Below are 19,274 nucleotides of genomic sequence, written 5' to 3' on the forward strand. Positions count from 1 at the left end.
TCGAACCTGTGTCCCCTGCATTGGCAAGTGGGTTCCTATCCACCAGACCACCAGGGAAGTCCCCGACCAAATTTCTTAAGGGGCTAAAGTTGACCAGTCCCGGGATAGGAGAGGCCAGGCCCCAGCGTCTGTTTACCCAGTATGACCATCTCTGGCCACCTCCACACAGTACTGATCCCTTGAGGTGGACACTGGTTACCATCGGGTGAGCACTGGCTGGGTCAGGGTCTCCTCAACACATTTTCACTGTAATGGGTCAAACAGAATCTCCCCAAAATTCACATCCACTGAAACATCAGAAGGTGACCTTGTTTGGCAATAAGGCCTTTGCAGGTGTAGTTAAGATGAGGTCATAAGTAGGGAGAGCCCTGGATTCCATATAGGAAGTCCTTATAAGGTTAGACACAGACACACAAGGAGAAGTCATGTGAAGACAGCACCCCTCCCACAGAGACTGGGCGGGCAGGCAGGCTGCCACAGTCAAGGACTGTCGGCCACCCTATGAGGCAGGAAGGGCCCTCCCCTAGAACCTCAGAGGGGTCATGGCCCCATGGCCTCTGGATCTTAGACCTTTGGCCCCTAGAACCACGAGAGAATAAATTCCTGTGGTTTTAAGCCTCAAAGTTTGTGATGCTTGTTATGCGGCCCTTGGACATTAATTCCCCCACATTTCTTCATTTACCTTTCATGAGGGGCTTCCCCGATAGCTCAGTTGGTAAAGAATCTGCCTGCAATGCAGGAGACCCTGGTCAATTCCTAGGTTGGGAAGATCCACTGGAGAAGGGATAGGCTACCCACTCCAGTATTCTTGGGCTTCCCTTGTGGCTCAGCTGGTAAAGAATCCGCCCGCAATGCAGGAGACCTGGGTTCAATCCCTGGGTTGGGAAGATCCCTTGGAGAGGGAAAGGCTACCCACTCCAGTATTCTGGCCTGGAGAATTCCATGGACTCTACAGTCCATGGAGTCACAAATAGTCGGACATGACTGAGCGACTTTCGCTTTCATCTCTCATGAGATCAGTGCTGTTCTTGTCCCCACTTTACAGATGAGGACTCTGAGGCCCAGCCAGGCTAGGTCACTTGCCCATGGCTCCCCCATGCACAGCCCTCCTCCCTGTGCTTGTAAGAGGAAGGACCTTCCCCTCCCCCAGCCCAAGGTCAGCAGAGGCTCCATGGTTTGACACCCTTCCAGTTCAGAGTTGAGGTTCATGTCCTTCCCCGCTTGAGTCTGGGAGCATAGACAGTGGCCCCAGAAGATTTCTGGAGCTGAGTTTTAAAAAGCCAAGCAGCATCCACATGTTCTCAGAGCCCCACCTGCCATGTGGGATTCATACTCCTGAGGCCCCTGGAGCTGAGGAACCAGCCCTGGGAGTCTGGCTGCCTCCAAATGACCAGGCCCCGCTGTAGACTCCATCATTCTGCTGGGGCCCCAGATACTGTGGAGCTAAGTGAGCTGTCCGGGGGCCCCCGTCTAAATTCCTGACCCAAAGGACTTGGGTGTTTGGGCTGTTTCATGCCACTGAGTTTGGGGGCAGTTTGTTACACACTGACAGCAACCAGAGGGGTAGAAGCCCCGTGGGGAAATGCACACACCCTCCCAGGGGCTATTGGGCTGCACCCTGCTTGGGGAGGCTCACGCAGCATAGCGTGTGATGGGCTTCAATATCCCAGCCAGGATTGCGGGGGAAGGGGCGCAGCACTGAACGGCTTTGTAGACAGCGAAAGGTCCCACGCGGTGGGGAGGGGGTACAAAGGAGACCCTTCTTCTGGTAAGAAATTCGGATTTCCAGGGTGAAAACTCACCTCTCTGAACTCCACTTCCTGGGGGGTGGGGGCATCAAGGCGGAGGCCCCACTACTCGGGACCATCCCTCCCCTCTGCCCCCTGCCCTGTGACGGGGTCAGCGGCAGCTCCTTCCCAGGGCACATGGGAGTTACTCTGGGCGTGGCAAGGATGCAGAGTGAGGGACACAGAAAGTGTCACAGAGCAGATAATGCCACCTCCTCCTGGCAGAACACCTGGTCACGCGTCTAATATTCAATCCACTTCCCAAGAATCTGTTGTGTCCAGGAATACTAGAAATTTGTCACAGCCTCTTGGAAATGAGAACAAATACTTTTCACGGGTCAAAAAAAGGACGGCGGTGGCGGGGGGGAAGTGGGGGTGGAGGGACATCTCTGGCAGCCCAGTGGTTAAGATTCCACTGCAAGGGGCACAGTTTTGATCTCTGCTCAGGGACTAAGATCCCACATGCTGCAGAGCACAGCCTAAAGAAGAAAAACAGAAGGAGAATCAATACTGCAATGACAGACATTCAATGAAAAGTCAATATATCACAACTCAGGGGACACTGGGGGCAGCCAGTCAGAGAGAGTGCTGTGTGCACGCGCTGTGCCTGTACGTGGCCCAGGCAGAGGGGAGGCGAGGGCTCATGGGACTTACAATGTGACGCTGCCATTTTTAATTAAAGGATCCTGAGGAGGAGACAGATGTGTATCGAGCTGGTAACCATGGTCAAGTCTGGTACTGATATCCCGGGGGCCGTTAATGGACAACTCCTATAAAAAGGGGAAAATATAACTCCCCTGCAGATACAAATGAGCCTCTGTCAAAGTCTATTTAACCAGTGATTAAGGAAGGGGCTGGAAAGACTTCAAACAGTTCCCGGGGAACCCAAGTGAAGGCCGATCGGGAAAACTGAAGTGAATCCCCCAAAATGATACCAAGCTGGCCCCTTTCACCTGCAGAAGGGATATGACCGTCCCTCCTACAGACCAACTTCATTCCATGGACGAGAACTATGTCCCTGGTCATGTCCACTAATGAAGACCTGGACACAGATATAACCTAAGAAGGTCGCTAGACCAGGGGTGGACAAGCTGCGGCCCGCAGGCTGGATCTGACCCCCTGCTTTTGTAGAGAGTTTTCTATGTTGTTGTTCAGTGGCTCAGTCATGTCCTATTCTTTGCGACCCCATGGACTGCAGCATGCCAGGCTTCCCTGGCCTTCACCATCCCCTGGAGCTTGCTCAAACTCATGTCCATTTAGTCAGTGATGTCATCCAACCATCTCATCCTCTGTCATCACCTTCTCCTCCTGCCTTCAATCCTTCCCAGCATCAAGATCTTTTCCAGTGAGTTGGCTCTCTGCATCAGATGGCCAAAGTGTTGGAGCTTCGCCTTGAGCATCAGCCCTTCCAATGAATATTCAGGACTGATCTCCTTTAGGATTTGACTGGTTGGATCTCCTTGCAGTCCAAGGGACTCTCAAGAGTCTTCTCCAACACCACAGTTCATAAGCATCTATTCTTTGGTGCTCAGCCTTCTTTATGGTCCAACTCTCACATCCATCCATGACTACTGGAAAAACCAGAGCTTTGACTAGATGGACCTCTGTCGGCAAAGTAATGTCTGCTTTTTAATACAGTGTTTAGGTTTGTCATAGTTTTTCTTCCAAGGGGCAAGAGTCTTTTAATTTCATGGCTGCAGTCACCATCTGCAGTGATTTTGGAGCCCAAGAAAACAGTTAGATGACACGGATTAGAATGAAAACTGACTTTTCCTCCTGCTTTTATAGAGAGTTTTCTTGGCACACAGCATTCATGCCCACTGTGTCCTGGTGGCTTTCTGCAGCAGAGGTGAGCTACTGCCACCAGCCAACCTCCAGGCCTTTGCAGAAGCTTTGCAGATGGTCCCACTGCGCAGTCCCCCGCCTCCCAAAGACATCTCCTGGGAACCTTCTTGATCATTTCAAAGTCTCACAGGTTCTCTGTATGTGACTTTTCCCTTCCCACCTATGTCTGCTTCTGTAATTACTGAAGTTCAGTGATGGGTATGGATGAATTGTGCAGTGAGAAACATTCTTCCCTATTATAGCACATCTGCCTGGACAAGCCTTTAAGCCTGCGACAATGTCAGTGGTCCAGGTCTTGTATGACCTCTGATGGCCCTACACACAAGCTCAGTTGCTCCCACTCTCACCCTAGAACACCCCAGGCCTCAGGGGAGCTCAACCTGAGGTTCCAGCCAGCCCAACTCCTGCCAAGCCGAGCAGAGGCCAGCTGTCCCCTCGAAGCCCTGCCTAGGCTACAGACTCGCGAGCGAAATCGATGTTGTTGTGCCACTAAGTTTTAGGGTGATTTCCCGAGCAGCTGAGGCTCCTGGAACCGCCTGCTTTGTGGATGAGACAACTGAGACCTGGATGGTCCAAGCAACTTTTCTGCGCATAGAGTGGAGCCTGAGCTGGTGGGCACCAGGCTGTGACCTCACCCTCAGCTGCTAAGATGGGATTGAGGCTGCAGGGCAGGAGTGGCTTCTATTAATCGAGGACCCCCCTCGGAGGAGGGTGACTCAGTGCTGAGGGGACCCCCCTACCCTGGCCCCTGGTCCAACGGGAAACCCTTGGTTGGGGGGCAGCTGCATTCCCCCAGCTTGAAGCCTGACTGGCGTCTCAGGAGACACGCCTCTGACATCCAATTTTCTGCAGCTAATTTGCTAAATGCTAGTGAAATGCTTGAGCGTTCCTTATCGCTGGAGAGCGTTCTCCACGTCTCGTCGGACTTCCTCATTACTTGTGTGACTATGACTTAATTGCCGGCCAGCCTCATTCATCTCCTAGAGGGAGACAGGGAGACAGACAGGGAGAGAGAGAGGGAGAGACTGAGAATCAGAAGGAGGGCAGCTCCGGAGACAGGACTGCCCTGCATGCCTGGGATGTACCAGCATACGGACTGTGTGCTGGGCACACAGTGGGCAGCATCCACCCCCTTTCCCGGCCCCAGTGACTGAGCACACTGCCCTCCCTTCAAGCTTTTCTGAAACTCTGGGCAAACTCTGGACCAAAGGCCCTGGAGCCCGACTCTTGCAGAGGGGCAGTCAGTGGGGGGCCGCTCATGGATCCAGGAAGGGGACTCTGTGTCCCCGGCTCACTGGGTCTCAGTAAGTTCAGAGGCAGGACCATGGGACCTGCAAGGGACATTGCACCCCTGTGTTTCTGCAGCAGGATGCAAATTCTGTTTCAAGCTCCAACTCTGAGTGAGGCAGAAATGGGGTCTCTGTTGGCCAGGGTGCCCCCTTTCCCTGGTGGTGTCAGGATGGAGGTGTGTGTGCCAAGGTGAGGGCCGGTAGAGAGAAGCAGCACCTGATCTGGGAGCAGCTCCAGGGACCAGAGCTGAAGAGCCAGCAGGGAGGGAGGTGGCCCTGAGATTGGAGCCACAGGAAGCTGTCACCTTGAGCAGGTGGCAGGGTGGGGGGCCAAGGTGTGTATGGGAGCCCCACCTCCCATGGGGCTGCCTGTGAGGAGCCTGGACTCAGGTCACAGGGGAAGGACTTGGTGGTCCCTTGACACACAGGGCACTACCTGTCCTGGCTGGCACCCCAAGAGGCATGTCCTCCCCACCATCCTGTCTGGAGACCACTGGTCCTCTCTTCCCCACTGTAAGGCTCCTGTCTGCCTTGCTGTCTCCAGCAATCCTGGATGCGCCATCCAAGGTCCTCCACCAACCTTCCTTCTCTGGAGGTGTCTCCTGCCCTGCTTGGATCACCCGGGGATCCTTATCAAGGTGGGGTCGGTTGGGGGGGTCTCATCCCTCCCCCAGTGCTTGGTGGGGTAGCAGATGCAGGGATCCTCTTTCTCATGGGCCCTCCAATGTCATGCACACTCCCTTCCCCAAGAACATCCCCATCCTGACCCTGACTGCCAAGTCTGGGGTCCTTGAAACTCCCTCATGATGGACAACAGCCTGGGAGGACTCCCCCAGGCACTCAAGGTCTCTGTTCTCACAATCCCAATTTACTGCAGGGAAGTGTACAGCCCCTCCGGAGGGGGCGTGGACACCACTCAGTCCAAAGCCCCACTGGGGGCGCTGATGGACCCCAGCCCCATGGACAGTGATCCCAGGAGACAGGATGCCCAGGGCCTGGGTCCCTCCTGGAGCCAGACAAAGGCCAGCCCTTGATCTGGACCAGGTTAAATCATCCACCAGACGCCAGACTCCCCGGGGTGGGCATGGCACCACCTTCCTCCAGACCCCAGCGCAGGTGCCTCTGCCTGAGGGTGCGGGCCCCGCGTGTCCGCTCAGGATTGTTTTCTGCCTGAGGCCTGGGGCTGACCCAGTTCGTGGCGGCCACCCAACCTTAGAGGGAGAGGATGGCAGAGCCTCTGCCTTGTGGGTTTCCAGGCGGGGGCTTCTGGTTCTCAGATGCCTTCTAATGGGCTTCATCATGAAGCAGGAGGGGTCAAGATATACACCCATGGGGCAATGCAAAGTTCTGAAACTAGATACAGGTAGTGGTCACACACCCATAAACGCACAAATGTCACAGAGCCATTCATTTTAAAGTGCTTAATTTTATGCTTTGTGGACTTCAACTTTCAAAAATTAGTATACCCCAAATATCAGATGCGCATACTTATACCAAAAACGTATTCATTGTGTATCTTATACCAAAAACGTATTCATTGTATATCTTATACCAAAAACGTATTCATTGTATATCTGAAATTTTTAAAAGCCGATTGTAAAAACTCTACCAAGCTAGGAAATAACAACGTCCCCAGTGCCACAAATAACATGTCTACATGGGGTGGGGGTTGGGGGCGTACCTAACCTCTCCTGGAGGGTGGGCAGCACACAGGATGTAGTCATTCTAGGAGTACAGAAACGGGGAAAGAAAAAAGACCCCAGCAGGATATCCCCAAATCCCCTCTCCAACCCACTTACTTCTCACCTACAGCTACTTAGCCAATGGCATGGCCCCTGGGAAGGGCACTCTCAGCCCCCTCAACCATCGCAAAGTGAAGCTGCCTAGGGGTCAGAGTGGCTGAGGGCGGGCGTCCCCAAGTGAGGAACTGCGGGGAGCACAGGAGGCTGAACCCACGTAAGACCAAGAAAACATGTTCACATTTCATAATTTATTTAAAATTTTTACATACTGCTATTTTTCAAGAAAAGCGAGAGGACTCAGGCCCGTCCAGCACTGCCCCCTGGTGTCCCTGATGAGGCCATGGCAGCCTCTCGCTCACTGAGCACTCCTGGTGCCAGGCTGTCCGGGACCCCGGAAACCACGCACCAGGAACGTGCATGAGGGGCCCCCGAGGCAAGCCCTGCGCCCCAGGGACAAGGCGATCTCCAGGTCGAGGAGGAGCGTCCCTGGTTCTCTCAGGACAGTGGGGCCATGCCGTGTGCTGCTCCCAAAGGGGTGCTGAGCACACACTAGGACCCTGGGCCAGCAGTGAGGGTCCCTGGAGACCAAACTGGCTGAACTATTCCCTGCTGTGACTCCCACGGTGTCTGCTGTGAGCTTCCGCCCTGCTCCTCCGAACAGGAGTGCAGGCGGAGGTGGGGAGGGGTATGCCCAGAACACGGTGGGGACAGGTGGCTGCTGGGGGCAGCGAGCATCTCTCCCTGCTGGGCCCCCTGCCCCGCCACGGCTTGCTCAGTCCCTGCCAAATGTAAGCTAGCACCAGTTGTGTGCTTGAATAAACCAGTTTCTTAAAGAAATGGGGTCACTGCTGTAGATGCAGAACCAAGCACCCACGGTAAAACAGGAGATTTTAAAAAAAAAACAACCATCCTGGAAACACAAGCAGCTGCTGGCCTGTGGCCAAGGCACCTGCTCTGATCAGGGCATGGAGGGGCTGGAGGGATGAACCAGCATGCTTGTAATTGCAGCCCTGGGGGCAGGGACTGCTCCTGTACCCCCTCCCCCCATAAACCCCCACCTGTGTCCCCACCAGGCTGCAGAGAATGGAGGGTCCCTGGGTAGCATGTTCCAGCGAGGCTAGCAACACACTGCAGTTGTGAGGGCACGCTGCCAGCACTGATCCCAGCCCCACAGGCTAAGGAAGAGGGGGTGGGCTTCCCTAGACCCCCACCTACCAGCCCACCCGAAGAGCTCTCTTATGAAACCACTTATGGGGGATGGTGGGGAGCAGGATGCACAGGGTCAGCTCAGCGTGAAGTGCTGGGCACAGAGGTCCTCCCGCCGGCCCAGCAGGCCCCGTGCTGGGATGAACTCCAGCGGCACCGACCCAGGCCCCTTCTTCTTCAGGTCCCGCTCAAAGATCTGCAAGGAAAGGACGGACAGTCAGTCTGCACTGTGCAGCCACGGCCACCCCATCCCCCTGCCCCCCTCCACCCTCTCCACTGCAGCCCCGCCCCATGCCCTTACCTCGAAGGCGGTGACCTCCAGCAGCGGGGCGATGCTGACCTCGGGCACGGACAGCGCCTGGTTGATGGCGCTGGCGGCCTTGGACACCTCGGGGTGGTAATGCTGCTGGAGGGCCTGGAGGGACACGTGGGATTTCACCAGCCCTCCTCGGGCAGCACTGAGCAGTGGACATCCCAGCGCTTTAGCAGCCGGGGGAGGGGGACAGAGTGGAAACTCCAGACAGAGACAGAGACTCCCTTGGGAACCCAAAGTGATGGGGCAAGATGGGATCCTGGAGGACAAAGGCCAGAGGAAGGAGCTGGGCAGAGACACACAGGTGGAGCTGGGCAGGTGGGCAGGGGGAGTGCCCTGGGGAGGGTGGCTCCAGGAAGCTCAGGGTGTGATGTGGGCAGCCAGGGTGCCCTCACCTGCAGCTCCCACAGGGAGCTCTCCAGGGCTCGGCTCTGGGCTGGGTCCTCCTCTGCGGGGTCATAGGGGTCAGCGTCCAGCTCTAGGAACAAGATCCAGGGCTGATCTCCACTCACCCCCACGTACTGGCCTCACGGCCCGGCCTCCTCCACCTCCAGCCGCACTCACCAGGGCCCCGGGGCCGATGCATGAGGACCCGGCAGGCCGGGTGTCTGCGCAGCAGGTTGCAGATAAAGGGCAGGACCATGAGCAGGGCCTCAGGGGGTGCTGTCAGGGCCAGGCGGGCCAGGCGCTTGGCGAAGGCAGCCACCAGATAGGCAGGCAGGTGCCTGGGCAGGGAAGTGGGTGTGAGACCCTGCTGCCCCCTGCACTGGCCCCTAGCTCCCCTTCCTACCCTGCAGGACTCGGTGGGGCCCAGGTGGCCCCTGTCACACTGAGCTAGGCCAGGTGTCCCCTAGTCCCATCCCCACCCCTGTACTCACGAGGATGACAGGAAGAGGTCGGCCAAGTGGAAGAAGCGGGCCCGGTACTTCACGTGGAAGACGGACGGATCGAGAAGGCCATACAGCTTCCGGTAGAAGTCAGGGTACTCTCTAGGGGGTGAGGTAAGTGAGGGGGGCACGTGCAGGGAGAAGCCACAGAGGGAATAGATCGGAACCCCGACCTGCGGGCCTCCCTGGTGGCTCAGTGGTTAAAAAAAAATCCACTTGCCAATGCAGGAGACTAGGGTTCGATCCCTGGTTCAGGAAGATCTTGCATGCTATGAGGCAACTAAGCCTGTGTACCATGACTATTGCTCCGCAACAAGAGAAGTCACTGCAACTAGAGAATGCTCGCCTCAACGAGAGAAAAGTCCACGTGGCAATGGAGAGCCAGCACAGCCAGAAAGAGACAAGTAAGTTTTTAAAAAATGCCAGCTCAGGTCAAGGACCTTTTAGCAGAGCTAAAAGGCCCACAAACCCCCAGGCAGACACTCACAGGTTGTGTTTATGAATCAAGATGAAAAGTCCATTCAAGGCCAGCAGGCTGATGGCTCCACCTGCAGACAGACACAGCTGTGAAGCCCCAACCTAATAGCACCCCAACTCGGAGAATGAGATTCCAGCAAAGCCAGAGGCCATCCGCCAGATGGGAGGTAGGAAAAAACCTCCAGCACAAATACTGCTGACCAGCTGGGCCCCTGCTCTCAACCCTGCTGGATGCCAGCATCCAAGAATGCAAAGCACCACCCCATGCCCGGTCCCACTCTGGGCCCGCCGGGCATCTCCTGCTCACCGATGTCATAGGCGCGGGTGAGGAAGTCGATCATGAGGCTGGGCTGCGCCAGGTGGGGCAGGATGGAGTCGTGCATGATCACCAGCACCTTCTTGCAGACACGGAGAGGCAGCTGTGGGAAGCAGCAGGTCAGGGTGCCGGCTTCCCCATCCCGAGAGCCCCACACTGGAGCCCTGCCCTGGGTCCCTCCCCTTCGTCCTACCTGGCGCTTGAGGAAGCGGAGCCACATCTGCTGGAAGGCCTTCCTGTGCTCCTGCAGGGAAGCGGCAGGGGTCGAGGTCCCCCATGTTCTCAATGCCACCCCACCCTCCTCCTGCCTCTGATAACAGGACAGGAGTTAAGGGGTCGTGGCGAGAGAAAACCTCCCTCAGGACCACAGGGTCAGTGTTCATAGCCCACCCTGGCAATAACACTCAGCACCCAAGAGGTCCGGGCAGGCTGCCTCTGACCTCCGGGAACCATGCCTGTGGGCATCCTCTCTCCCTCGGGTCCTCCTGTGACCCCACTGTCAAGGCTAGGAAGAAGGTGCTGGCCCAGGATTGGGTGGTTCCCAGGAAGGCCAACCACCCATCTGTCCCGGGAGTCTCACCTTCAGATGAATGACCTTCCACTTGTCTGACAGCTCTGCAAGGAACACAAGGGGTCACCAGACGTGCGACCCGGCCGGGCCCCTCCTGCCCGCTGTCCCACCCCCAACACTCACCTGTGTGCTTCACATAGAAGCTGGAGAGGGTGCCCTCCTGGCGGGGCAGGCTCACAGAGGACAGCAGCATGAAGGCATTGTTCCAGAAAGTGAGGGGCACCTGCCAGAGGCCAGGCTGAGCACCTGGATGCTGCATACCCACTGCCTCCTCCCTCCCTGCTCCCAGGGACCTGGGTGGCTCACCTCAGGGCGCCCATCAGTGGCCCGGGCCACGGTGTCAGAGGCGGCCTGCATTGTATGGTAGCGGATGTCATCGTGTTCCAGATACTCCCGGAACTGGGAGAGGAGCAGGGAGCGGTCCTCCTCTGGAGACAGCAGGCCTCCCACCACCAACTGCATGGGGGGAGCAGGGCAGGGCACTGAGCATCTCTCCCACCCCCGAGACAGGCAGCCCAGGCGTGGAGCTCACAGAGCAGAGTCTAGGGGAGCTGCGAAAGTCCCCTCAACCCCACAACCCACGGATGGCCGGGGGAGACCCCGAGACTTACCATGAAGAGCTGGTGGGGGAACAGATAGTTGCCTTCCCACTTAGGCTTCTCCAGCGGGTGCTCACCCTCCAGCTGCACAAACTTCATAAGTGTGCTGAGGGCCAGCTCCTAGGAGGAGGGGTGGCAAAGGGAGCACGCTGCATATCCACCACACGTTACCCCCTGCAGACTGGTGCTTAGACCTGCATGCCAGCAAAACCACACTCCGGGCAGAGTCAGGAGACAGAATGAACCCACACCCTCGAAACCAGCCACAGAAAGAGAGAACATCCTTACCTAGAGAGGGGTCTGCAGTCACAGCCCCAGACCCCTGCTGTGCAGAGAGCCGTGCAGGTAAGAGGCAAAGCCAATCACCCCAGCTCACCTTGACCTGAAAGGAGGGGTGAGCCAACAGCTCCCCCAGGCGGTTGCAGCAGCTGTGGTACCGGTGCCGCATCCACATCTTGTATTTGCGATTGGCCCCCCGGGACCCTGTAGGCGGGACTGGGTGGTCAGCCCACACCCTGACTGGTGCCAGCCCCAACCTCCCCCTGCCTTCTACTCTGGGCAACCAGGGAACGAGTGGAAACGAGTCACTGTGGCTCCAGACCTGGGGTGAGACCAGCACGTTCCCACAGGCAGGCAGGGCAGGCCCTACTTGGGCTAGGCCCTCTCTCCTCACCCCAAGACCCAGACAACCCAAGGACCAGCCACATAAACCTAAATCTTCGTGGTACTAACAGCCAACGCTCCAGAAGGTCAAATCACACAAGAGGCACGAGACACAGTCACACCCCATCCATCCTTTACTTAAACTCGGGCTCAAAGTCTGTACTACTTTGAACCCCATCCCTTTCCCCCAATATAATCCCGATCCCACCCACCTGCATGGCCCTTGATGGAGTTTAGGGTGGGGCTGGGGGGCTCATTCCATGTCAGCGAAGTCCCTCTCCAACCCTGTCAAGACTAGGCCCTCCTGGACACTCACCTGTCAGGACCGTCTCCTCAGAGGGCAGTTGGCCCACAAACAGTTCTCCTCGGGCCAGCAGGGCCCCGAAAAGTCGGCTGCATGCATGCACGGCTTCCTGGATCTCCTCCTGGTCCTCAGACTGTGGGGAGAAGCCGGTGTCCACAGGGTACCCCGTCAGGAACTGTGGCCCCTGATCCCTTTCTCGACCAGGACCTCAACCCTATCCCCCTCCTTCTCGACCAGGACCTCAACCCTATCCCCCTCCACCCCTGATCCCGGCGTGACTCTCCCATCCCACCTCTGCCAAAGCTCCCCCCGCGCCCCTCCGGGACCCTCCAACCTAGAGCCCTGCGAGGCTGGAGAAAACTTCTGGTATAGCCCTGGACTCCACCTCACAATTATCTGCCCCCATCCGAGACCAAGTCCCACTTCGTCAGAGCCCGAGGAGACCCCCATTCGGGTCTCTAACACGGCCGCGACCCCCGCCACACCACACGTGTCCCCACCTGCAGAACGGCCAGGATGTCGAACACGGCGTTGGCCTCGCCGCGGCTGGCTAGCACCGCCTCCACTAGGTGGCCCAAGGCCCGCCGCGCGTCTCCGGGGCCGGCGTCCCCCTCCATGCCGCCACCCCACGCGGGACAGACCAGACCCGTCGCTCCGCCGCCTGGCGCGCCACTGACGTCACGCCCCGCCCCTGCCGTCATCGCTGCGCGCCGAGCAGGAGAGGCGCGGGCTGGCCGGCATGGCGCTCTTCCATGTCGCGCGGTACGCTGGCCCCGAGGCGGCCGGGGCGGAGGCCGAGGCAGACGGTCGGGCTCGCGCGCTGCTGGAGCGGCTGCAGTGCCGGGCCCGAGAGCGGCAGCTGCAGAAGCAGCCGCCGCAGCAAGCGCCCGAGGAGGCCGCGCAGAGCGCTCCGGCGGCGGGGAAACGGCGGCGGCGACCTCGCAGAACTCGGAGGCGCGAGGGCGGCAGGGAACCGGGGAGTCCGCCCGCGCGTCCCAACAAGCGGCAGAAGACGGACGACGAGGACGAGGGCGCAGGTGGGGCCTCGCGGGGCGGGGCGGGGTCCTGAACTCGGGGCCGCGTGGTGCTGACAGCCGTCCGGCCCCGCTTCTGCCGCGCAGAGAGCGGTGAGGAGACGCCGGCGGAGAGCAGCGTGGGCGCCAAAGCGGCAGGATCGCCGGAGGGCCGGGGCGGAGCGCCCCCCGAAGAGGCCTCTAGACCCCTAACCCACTCCCTGGTGCTCGGGGGCTTCGGGAGAAGCAAGGTGCCAAAGGTGAGAGGCCCGGAGGAGGCTGCAGAGCTGGGGTGACTGTCGTTAACGCGGCTCTTGTTCGTGGAACAGCTTGGAGGACGGTGCCTGCACCTGGTGGGTGTCAGGTTTGTGTTCAGTGAGTGCATTATTGAGTAGGCTGACTACTACGCCTCAGCTGTTTTGTCTGCGGTGGCTACTAATCGTTTGAGTTCTGTGCAAGCTCAGCGTTTCTACCTTCAATTGTAAAACTTGTCTTTTTTTCATAATCTATAAGATCGACTTGGTTTCTGTGCTGCTGTCACAGAGATCTCTAAACAGCTTCACTTCCTTGGTGCACCTTTAAGGAGGTTCTACTGTGCTCACTTGCTTTCCAAACAAACAGGAGATTCTACCTGGGAGTTGCAGCTTTATCTTAGCACAAGAGATTTCAGTGAACAAATACTGGAGCTAAAGCGTGTTTGGATGGTGACAATCACTAGGAAAAATAAGAGAGGCTTGGCAGAGTCCGTGTGAAGAGATCCACTTTTTTTTTCTTTTAGTTTTATCAGAGTATTGTTGATTTACAGCGTTTTGTTAATTGCTGCTATATAGCAAAGTGAGTCAGTTATATATTTGTTGTTCAGTTGCTCAGTTGTGTCTGACTCTTTGCCACCCCATGGACTGCAACACGCCAGGCTTCCCTGTCCTTCACCATCTCCCGGAGCTTGCTCAAACTCATGTCCATTAAGTCGGTGATGCCATCCAACCATCTTGTCCTGCCTTTAATCCTGCCTTCAATCTTTCCCAGCATCAGGGTCTTTTTTAATGAGTCAGCACTTTGCATCAGGTGGCCAGAGTATTGGAGTTTCAGCTTTAGCATCAGTCCTTCCAATGAATATTCAGGACTGATTTCCTTTAGGATGGACTGGTTGGATCTCCTTGCAGTCCAAGGGACTCTCAGGAATCTTCTCCAACACCACAGTTCAAAAGCATCAGTTTTTTGGCGCTCAGCCTTCTTTATGGTCCAGCTCTCACATCCATACATGACTACTGGAAAAACAATACCCTTGACTATATGGACCTTTGTTGGCAAAGTAATGTTTCTGCTTTTTAATACGCTGTCTAGGTTTGTCATAGCTTTTCTTTCAAGGAGCAAGCGTTTTATATCCATTCTCTTTTAGATTCTATTCCCATATAGCTTATTAGAGAGTATGGAATAGAGTTTCCTGTGCTGTAGAGTAGGTTCTTATTGGGAGATCCACATTGAGTTGGGATCTGTCTTCCTCAAAGACAGAAATCAGCCTAGTTAAGATGGGGGAAGAGGGGCAGGGAAGTGTGTACCAGGCAGAAGGCTGGATTGGAGCAAAGGCCCTGAGGTAGTAATGAGCTTAGTGTATAAAAAGCATGGAGGGGATTGTATACTTGGGGGGCAAGAAACTGCCAGGTCACGGGGCCCTGGAGCTGTGGCTCAGAGCACAGATATTTTTAGAGCATGGATTTTATCGTAGGTGTGAAGGTAAGCCCCTGGGTGGTTTGTTTGGCTCAGGGAGTGGCATATTTTGGATTGTATTTCTCAGTTCCTTTAAATGTCACATGGAGAGTGAGTTGTAGGGGTCAAGGAAAAGCTGGGGACTCCCTGATGGTCCAGTGATTAGGATTCCACACTTTCACTGCCAAGGACCTGGATTCGATCCCTGAGGGTTCAATCCCTGAACAACAACTCAGATCCCATAAGCCGTGCAGAAGAAAAAGAGCTGGGAGAAGTTTGAAGCCTTGCCTGTTTCTATAGCCTCTTTAGCCTGTGTTTTGAGTTCTTGGCTTCCCAGGCCTTGCCCAGCTGGTTCTGGAGAATTTACCCGGTCTTTCTCTTCTGTCCTTTGTGATAGGTCCAGCCTTTCCTGCCAGTGTGGTTGGCTCAGCCAAGCTGCGTTGGAAAGAATGTAACTGAAGGCTTGGTGCCTATCGAAGACATCCCTGAAGTTCACCCAGACCTGCAGAAGAAGCTGCGGGCACAGGGCATCTCATCCTACTTTCCAGGTGCCCCAGCCCTGGGCAGGTGGACTGGGGATGGGGGTGGGTTTCCTTCTAGAGCATGCTCAGAGCCATGCAGGGCCTCACTCAGCAGCTGCCAACACAGGCAGCCCCTGTACACGTCCAGTGTCGGGTGTGGAGTTGGTCTTAGCAGCTTTAGCCTCTTTGACACTCCTGGAGGCCCTGGTGCCGACCCTGAGGGAGACCCCAGCCTAGAGGTCATGGATGGGGAAGACGCTACTTCTGGCCTCAGAGCCTGTGCTAATCCTGGGTGTCCCTGCACAGACATGACCTGCCTCTCGCCCTTCCCTGTCCAGTGCAGGCTGCAGTGATTCCTGCTCTCCTAGAGAGCACAGCCAATGGGTTTCTGGTCAGCAGAGGCGGCTACCGGCCTAGCGACCTCTGTGTTTCTGCCCCAACGGGCAGTGGGAAGACCCTGGCCTTCGTCATCCCTGTGGTGCAGGTAAGTGCAAGGACCCCTCACCCTCTGGTCAGGCATGCAGGCAGGGAGCGACCCTGCTGACACGGGCGGTCGTCCTCCTCTGCAGGCCCTGCTACATCGAGCCGTGTGCCAGGTTCGTGCCCTGGTTGTGCTGCCAACCAAGGAGCTGGCCCAGCAGGTACATGGACCCCATTCCTGGAGGTCAGATCCAGGTCTTGTTGCTGCAGGGGGGCCTCAGATCACACTGGTGATGGCCACTGCTCTTCCAGGTGAGCAAAGTGTTCAACGTCTACACGGATGCCACTCCTCTTCGAGTGGCCCTGATCACCGGGCAGAAGTCGCTGGCTAAGGAGCAGGAGAGCCTCGTGCAGAAGACGTAGGTCCCACTGGGCTGTGGGCACCTCGGGGAGGCAGGCTCACTTTGTGCAGCTGAGCTGGAGCCATCTGGCCCCAGGGGAATGGGAGCGACTACCATCCACAGGGTCCCCGCATAGGAGGGGTCAGTGCCAGGGAACCTTGCTGAGCCACCCTCTGCTCCACAGAGCAGATGGCTTCCGCTGCCTGGCCGACATCATGGTGGCCACCCCTGGCCGCCTGGTGGACCACGTCGACCAGACCCCAGGATTCAGCCTCCAGCACCTCCGCTTCCTGGTAGGTCACCCGCCTGGAGGGAGGCCCGGGCCGAGAGCTGAAGCTGACCTTAGCTTCCTGTCTCCTGCAGATCATTGATGAGGCTGACCGCATGATCGACAGCATGCATCAGTCCTGGCTGCCACGGGTGGTGGCTGCTGCCTTTCCTAGTGAGGGCCCCAAGGATCCCTGTGCTCTGCTCCAGAGAACGCAGCCCCGGGTGGTGACTGCTGCCAGGTACCCAGCCCTGAGGTCGCTCTGCTCCCGGCCCAGTGGGGCTGCCCTGAGCTGGTCCCTCGAGCTGTCCGCGCTGGCTGGAGGGGCTGCTGGTTGGGCTGTGGCTGCTTTTCCAGTACCCCATTCCCTTTCAGCATGTGCTATCCCCAGATGCCCCTGCAGAAGCTACTCTTCTCAGCCACCCTGACCCAGAACCCTGAAAAGCTGCAGCAGCTTGGCCTTTACCAGCCCCGGCTCTTCTCAGCGGGGTCAGCGTACAGGGCCCCCAGCGACCCTGGCATTGACGTGGACGGGGACTCAGGTGGGAAGTACACCTTCCCCGTAGGGCTCACGGTGAGCAGGGTACTGGGGGTGGGGAGGGGGCGCATCTAGGCACCCGGGCCTGGCCAACCCCATGCTGTCCCATACAGCATCACTACGTGCCCTGCAGTCTCCGCTTCAAGCCATTGGTCGTCCTGCATCTGATTTTGGAAATGAACTTCTCACGGGTCCTCTGTTTTACCAACTCCCGCGAGAACTCACACAGGTGAGGCCTGACTGCCCAGGGCAGGGACAGGAGCAGAGGCAGAGGTCATTCTGGCCCCAGCCCACTGGGCTCTGGCTTCTCCCTTCCAGGCTGTTCCTGCTGGTCCAGGCTTTCGGGGGTGTGACCGTGGCCGAGTTCTCCTCCCGCTATGGGCCTGGCCAGAGGAAGAGCATCTTGAAGCAGTTTGAGCAGGGAAAGATCCAGCTGTGAGTACCTGGCGAGGAAGGCTGGGTCCTGCTCTGGGGAGGGGTGCTCACTCAGGGGTCAGCTGGGTCCCTGAAGGTCTCCTTGTGCAGGAAATGCGCCTCTGGACTTCATGGGAGTGTCCCGTGCAGACTGGGAGGGGGGGTGTGTCACTGCTCCTGGCCTCGGACAGGACCCACAGCCCCTTGTATCCCGGCAGTCTCATTAGCACTGACGCCACGGCCCGTGGCATCGACGTGCAGGGCGTGCAGCTGGTGGTCAACTACGATGCCCCCCAGTATCTGCGGACCTACGTGCACAGGTGCGGGCCTGACCCTGGGTCTGGAGGCAGGGGGGGCCTGGGGAGGAACCACATTTCCCTCAGATCCCTAAGGGGTTGGGGGCCAGCGCTCTGCAGTAGCTGTGCTTGCTTTCAGGGTTGGAAGAACTGCCCGTGCAGGAAAATCCGGGCAGGCCTTCACACTGCTCCTTAAAGTGCAGGTCAGTCTGTGTGGTCTCCGCAGGAGGCCAGGGCCAGGTTCTGCCCAGGGCGGAGCAGGGTGGGGCAGGGAGGAACCTCATTCCCTCGTGTTCTTCCCTCCAGGAGAGGAGGTTCCTCCGCATGCTTGAGGAAGGTGGGGTGCCCGGGCTGGAGCGGCATGACACCCCCAGCGAGCTCCTGCAGCCACTGGTTCCACAGTACGAGGAGGCCTTGTCCCTGCTGGAGAAGGCCGTCAAGGTGAGGGGCCGACTGCGGGGGCTCGTCTCTCACGGAAACCCGAGGTGGTGGGTGGAGATGGGGCGGGGAGGCCCACGGCTGGGCTCACTTGCTGAGCAGGCTCAGGGCATCTTGGGTTTGGAGGGGCAGGGCTGGCACAGGGAGTGAGGGAAGGTGGTGTGGGCCAACCCTGTCTCCCCTGCTGCAGGAGGAGCGGAAGCAGAAGGCAGCCTAGGCCAGGACTGGGGACTCATCAGCGAGGGCTCCCTCCTTTCTGGGAAGATCCTGAGCAGTGGCTGCCAGACGCATGAGCAGGAGACAGGGATTCCTCAGTTGCAAGAGTCTTGGTCCCCAAGTACTCTGCTGCCTTAGACCAGGCCCAGGACACACATGAGGCTTGGCCCAGGCCCAAGACTGGCAAGAGGGCACAAGGTCAGGTCAGCTTCCTGTAGGTGGTCTTCCTGGAAACAAGGCTCCAATGAAGCTGTTCACACTCTCCCAGAACTGACGGGGTGGTGTCTGCCTTCGTTTGGCTGTAAGTTGGGGGTCAGCCTTGAAGTGCCTTCAGGAATTCAGTTCTTCTAAGGACGTGAGCCACCACCCTGAGTGGGAGAGGTGGCCCTGGGTTCCTCACTGTTGGGGCAAAGCACTGGCCACTTGGTAGCCATTCCCTGAGAGGCATTGCAGAGACCAGAGGACACGCTATGTGGTCACCAATGCTTTACTTCATGATTATTCAGAGCGTGTGAGATGAACATCCAGAAAATGGCTTCGGAGCACTAACCGCTGGGTGTGAGCAAGCCTCATTTCCAAGACTTACGTGCAGACGTTAAATACAGTGTTAAACCGGGGACGAACTGTGGCTTCTCATCTCTGCCTGGACACACGTCACTTGTTTTGGCAGAGTAACAACCCAGCCCACGAGTCCTGGCGTCCCGAGTGCTCGCTGTCACTGAATCAGGGAGGCAGTGGCCGCTACCTGGAGCTGCGCTGCTTTCTGCAAAAAGTCCCTGGGAGCACAGGGGCCTGCTGTCCGGCTGTGGTCTGTGTGTTGGAGGGACACGATTACAGATGGCTTGGCTCACACCTTCCTGAGGAGCTGGAACCAGTCTGCGCGAGTGGCCGGGGCGAGGGGAGGCACAGGTGTAGCCGGTGGTGAAACAGAAGCCTCTGAGTCACTTGTCAGGAAACCTCACGTTGGATGCATCCAGTTTATTGAAAAACAGTGCCCAAAATTACTGGAGTCTTGTTTCTGATAAATAAACAGCCCCTGCTGA

The 19,274-nt window shown here is 57.5% G+C and overlaps 2 protein-coding genes across 3 annotated transcripts; one reads left to right on the plus strand and one right to left on the minus strand.

Moving 5' to 3' along the window:
• Positions 1 to 6,492: 6,492 nt before the first annotated feature.
• NOC4L (nucleolar complex associated 4 homolog) lies at positions 6,493 to 12,700 on the minus strand. Its single transcript, XM_052654552.1, has 15 exons — positions 12,500 to 12,700; positions 12,012 to 12,132; positions 11,409 to 11,515; positions 11,045 to 11,152; positions 10,740 to 10,889; positions 10,557 to 10,656; positions 10,443 to 10,477; positions 10,056 to 10,106; positions 9,854 to 9,965; positions 9,557 to 9,617; positions 9,061 to 9,171; positions 8,747 to 8,907; positions 8,578 to 8,660; positions 8,171 to 8,284; positions 6,493 to 8,065 (listed from the first exon to the last, which is right to left on the minus strand). Exons 1-15 carry the CDS (start codon positions 12,698 to 12,700, stop codon positions 7,946 to 7,948), a joined length of 1,635 nt encoding a protein of 544 aa, XP_052510512.1. The 3' UTR covers positions 6,493 to 7,945.
• Positions 12,701 to 12,738: 38 nt separating this feature from the next.
• DDX51 (DEAD-box helicase 51) lies at positions 12,739 to 19,274 on the plus strand. Of its 2 annotated transcripts, XM_052654666.1 has the most exons (15): positions 12,739 to 13,036; positions 13,121 to 13,272; positions 15,117 to 15,267; positions 15,579 to 15,724; positions 15,810 to 15,881; positions 15,973 to 16,079; positions 16,246 to 16,354; positions 16,425 to 16,570; positions 16,705 to 16,903; positions 16,981 to 17,096; positions 17,186 to 17,302; positions 17,500 to 17,601; positions 17,717 to 17,780; positions 17,884 to 18,018; positions 18,206 to 19,274. In XM_052654666.1, the coding sequence occupies exons 1-15, from the start codon at positions 12,739 to 12,741 to the stop codon at positions 18,230 to 18,232; spliced, it is 1,941 nt and encodes a 646-aa protein (XP_052510626.1). In that variant the 3' UTR covers positions 18,233 to 19,274. The 2 variants fall into 2 exon arrangements, 1 of the variants encoding a protein (XP_052510626.1); XR_008200813.1 differs by lacking the exons at positions 17,884 to 18,018; positions 18,206 to 19,274 and having other exon boundaries at positions 16,705 to 16,871; positions 17,717 to 17,737.

This window comes from Budorcas taxicolor, chromosome 17 (genome assembly GCF_023091745.1).
Source record: "Budorcas taxicolor isolate Tak-1 chromosome 17, Takin1.1, whole genome shotgun sequence".
Taxonomy (NCBI): domain Eukaryota; kingdom Metazoa; phylum Chordata; class Mammalia; order Artiodactyla; family Bovidae; genus Budorcas; species Budorcas taxicolor.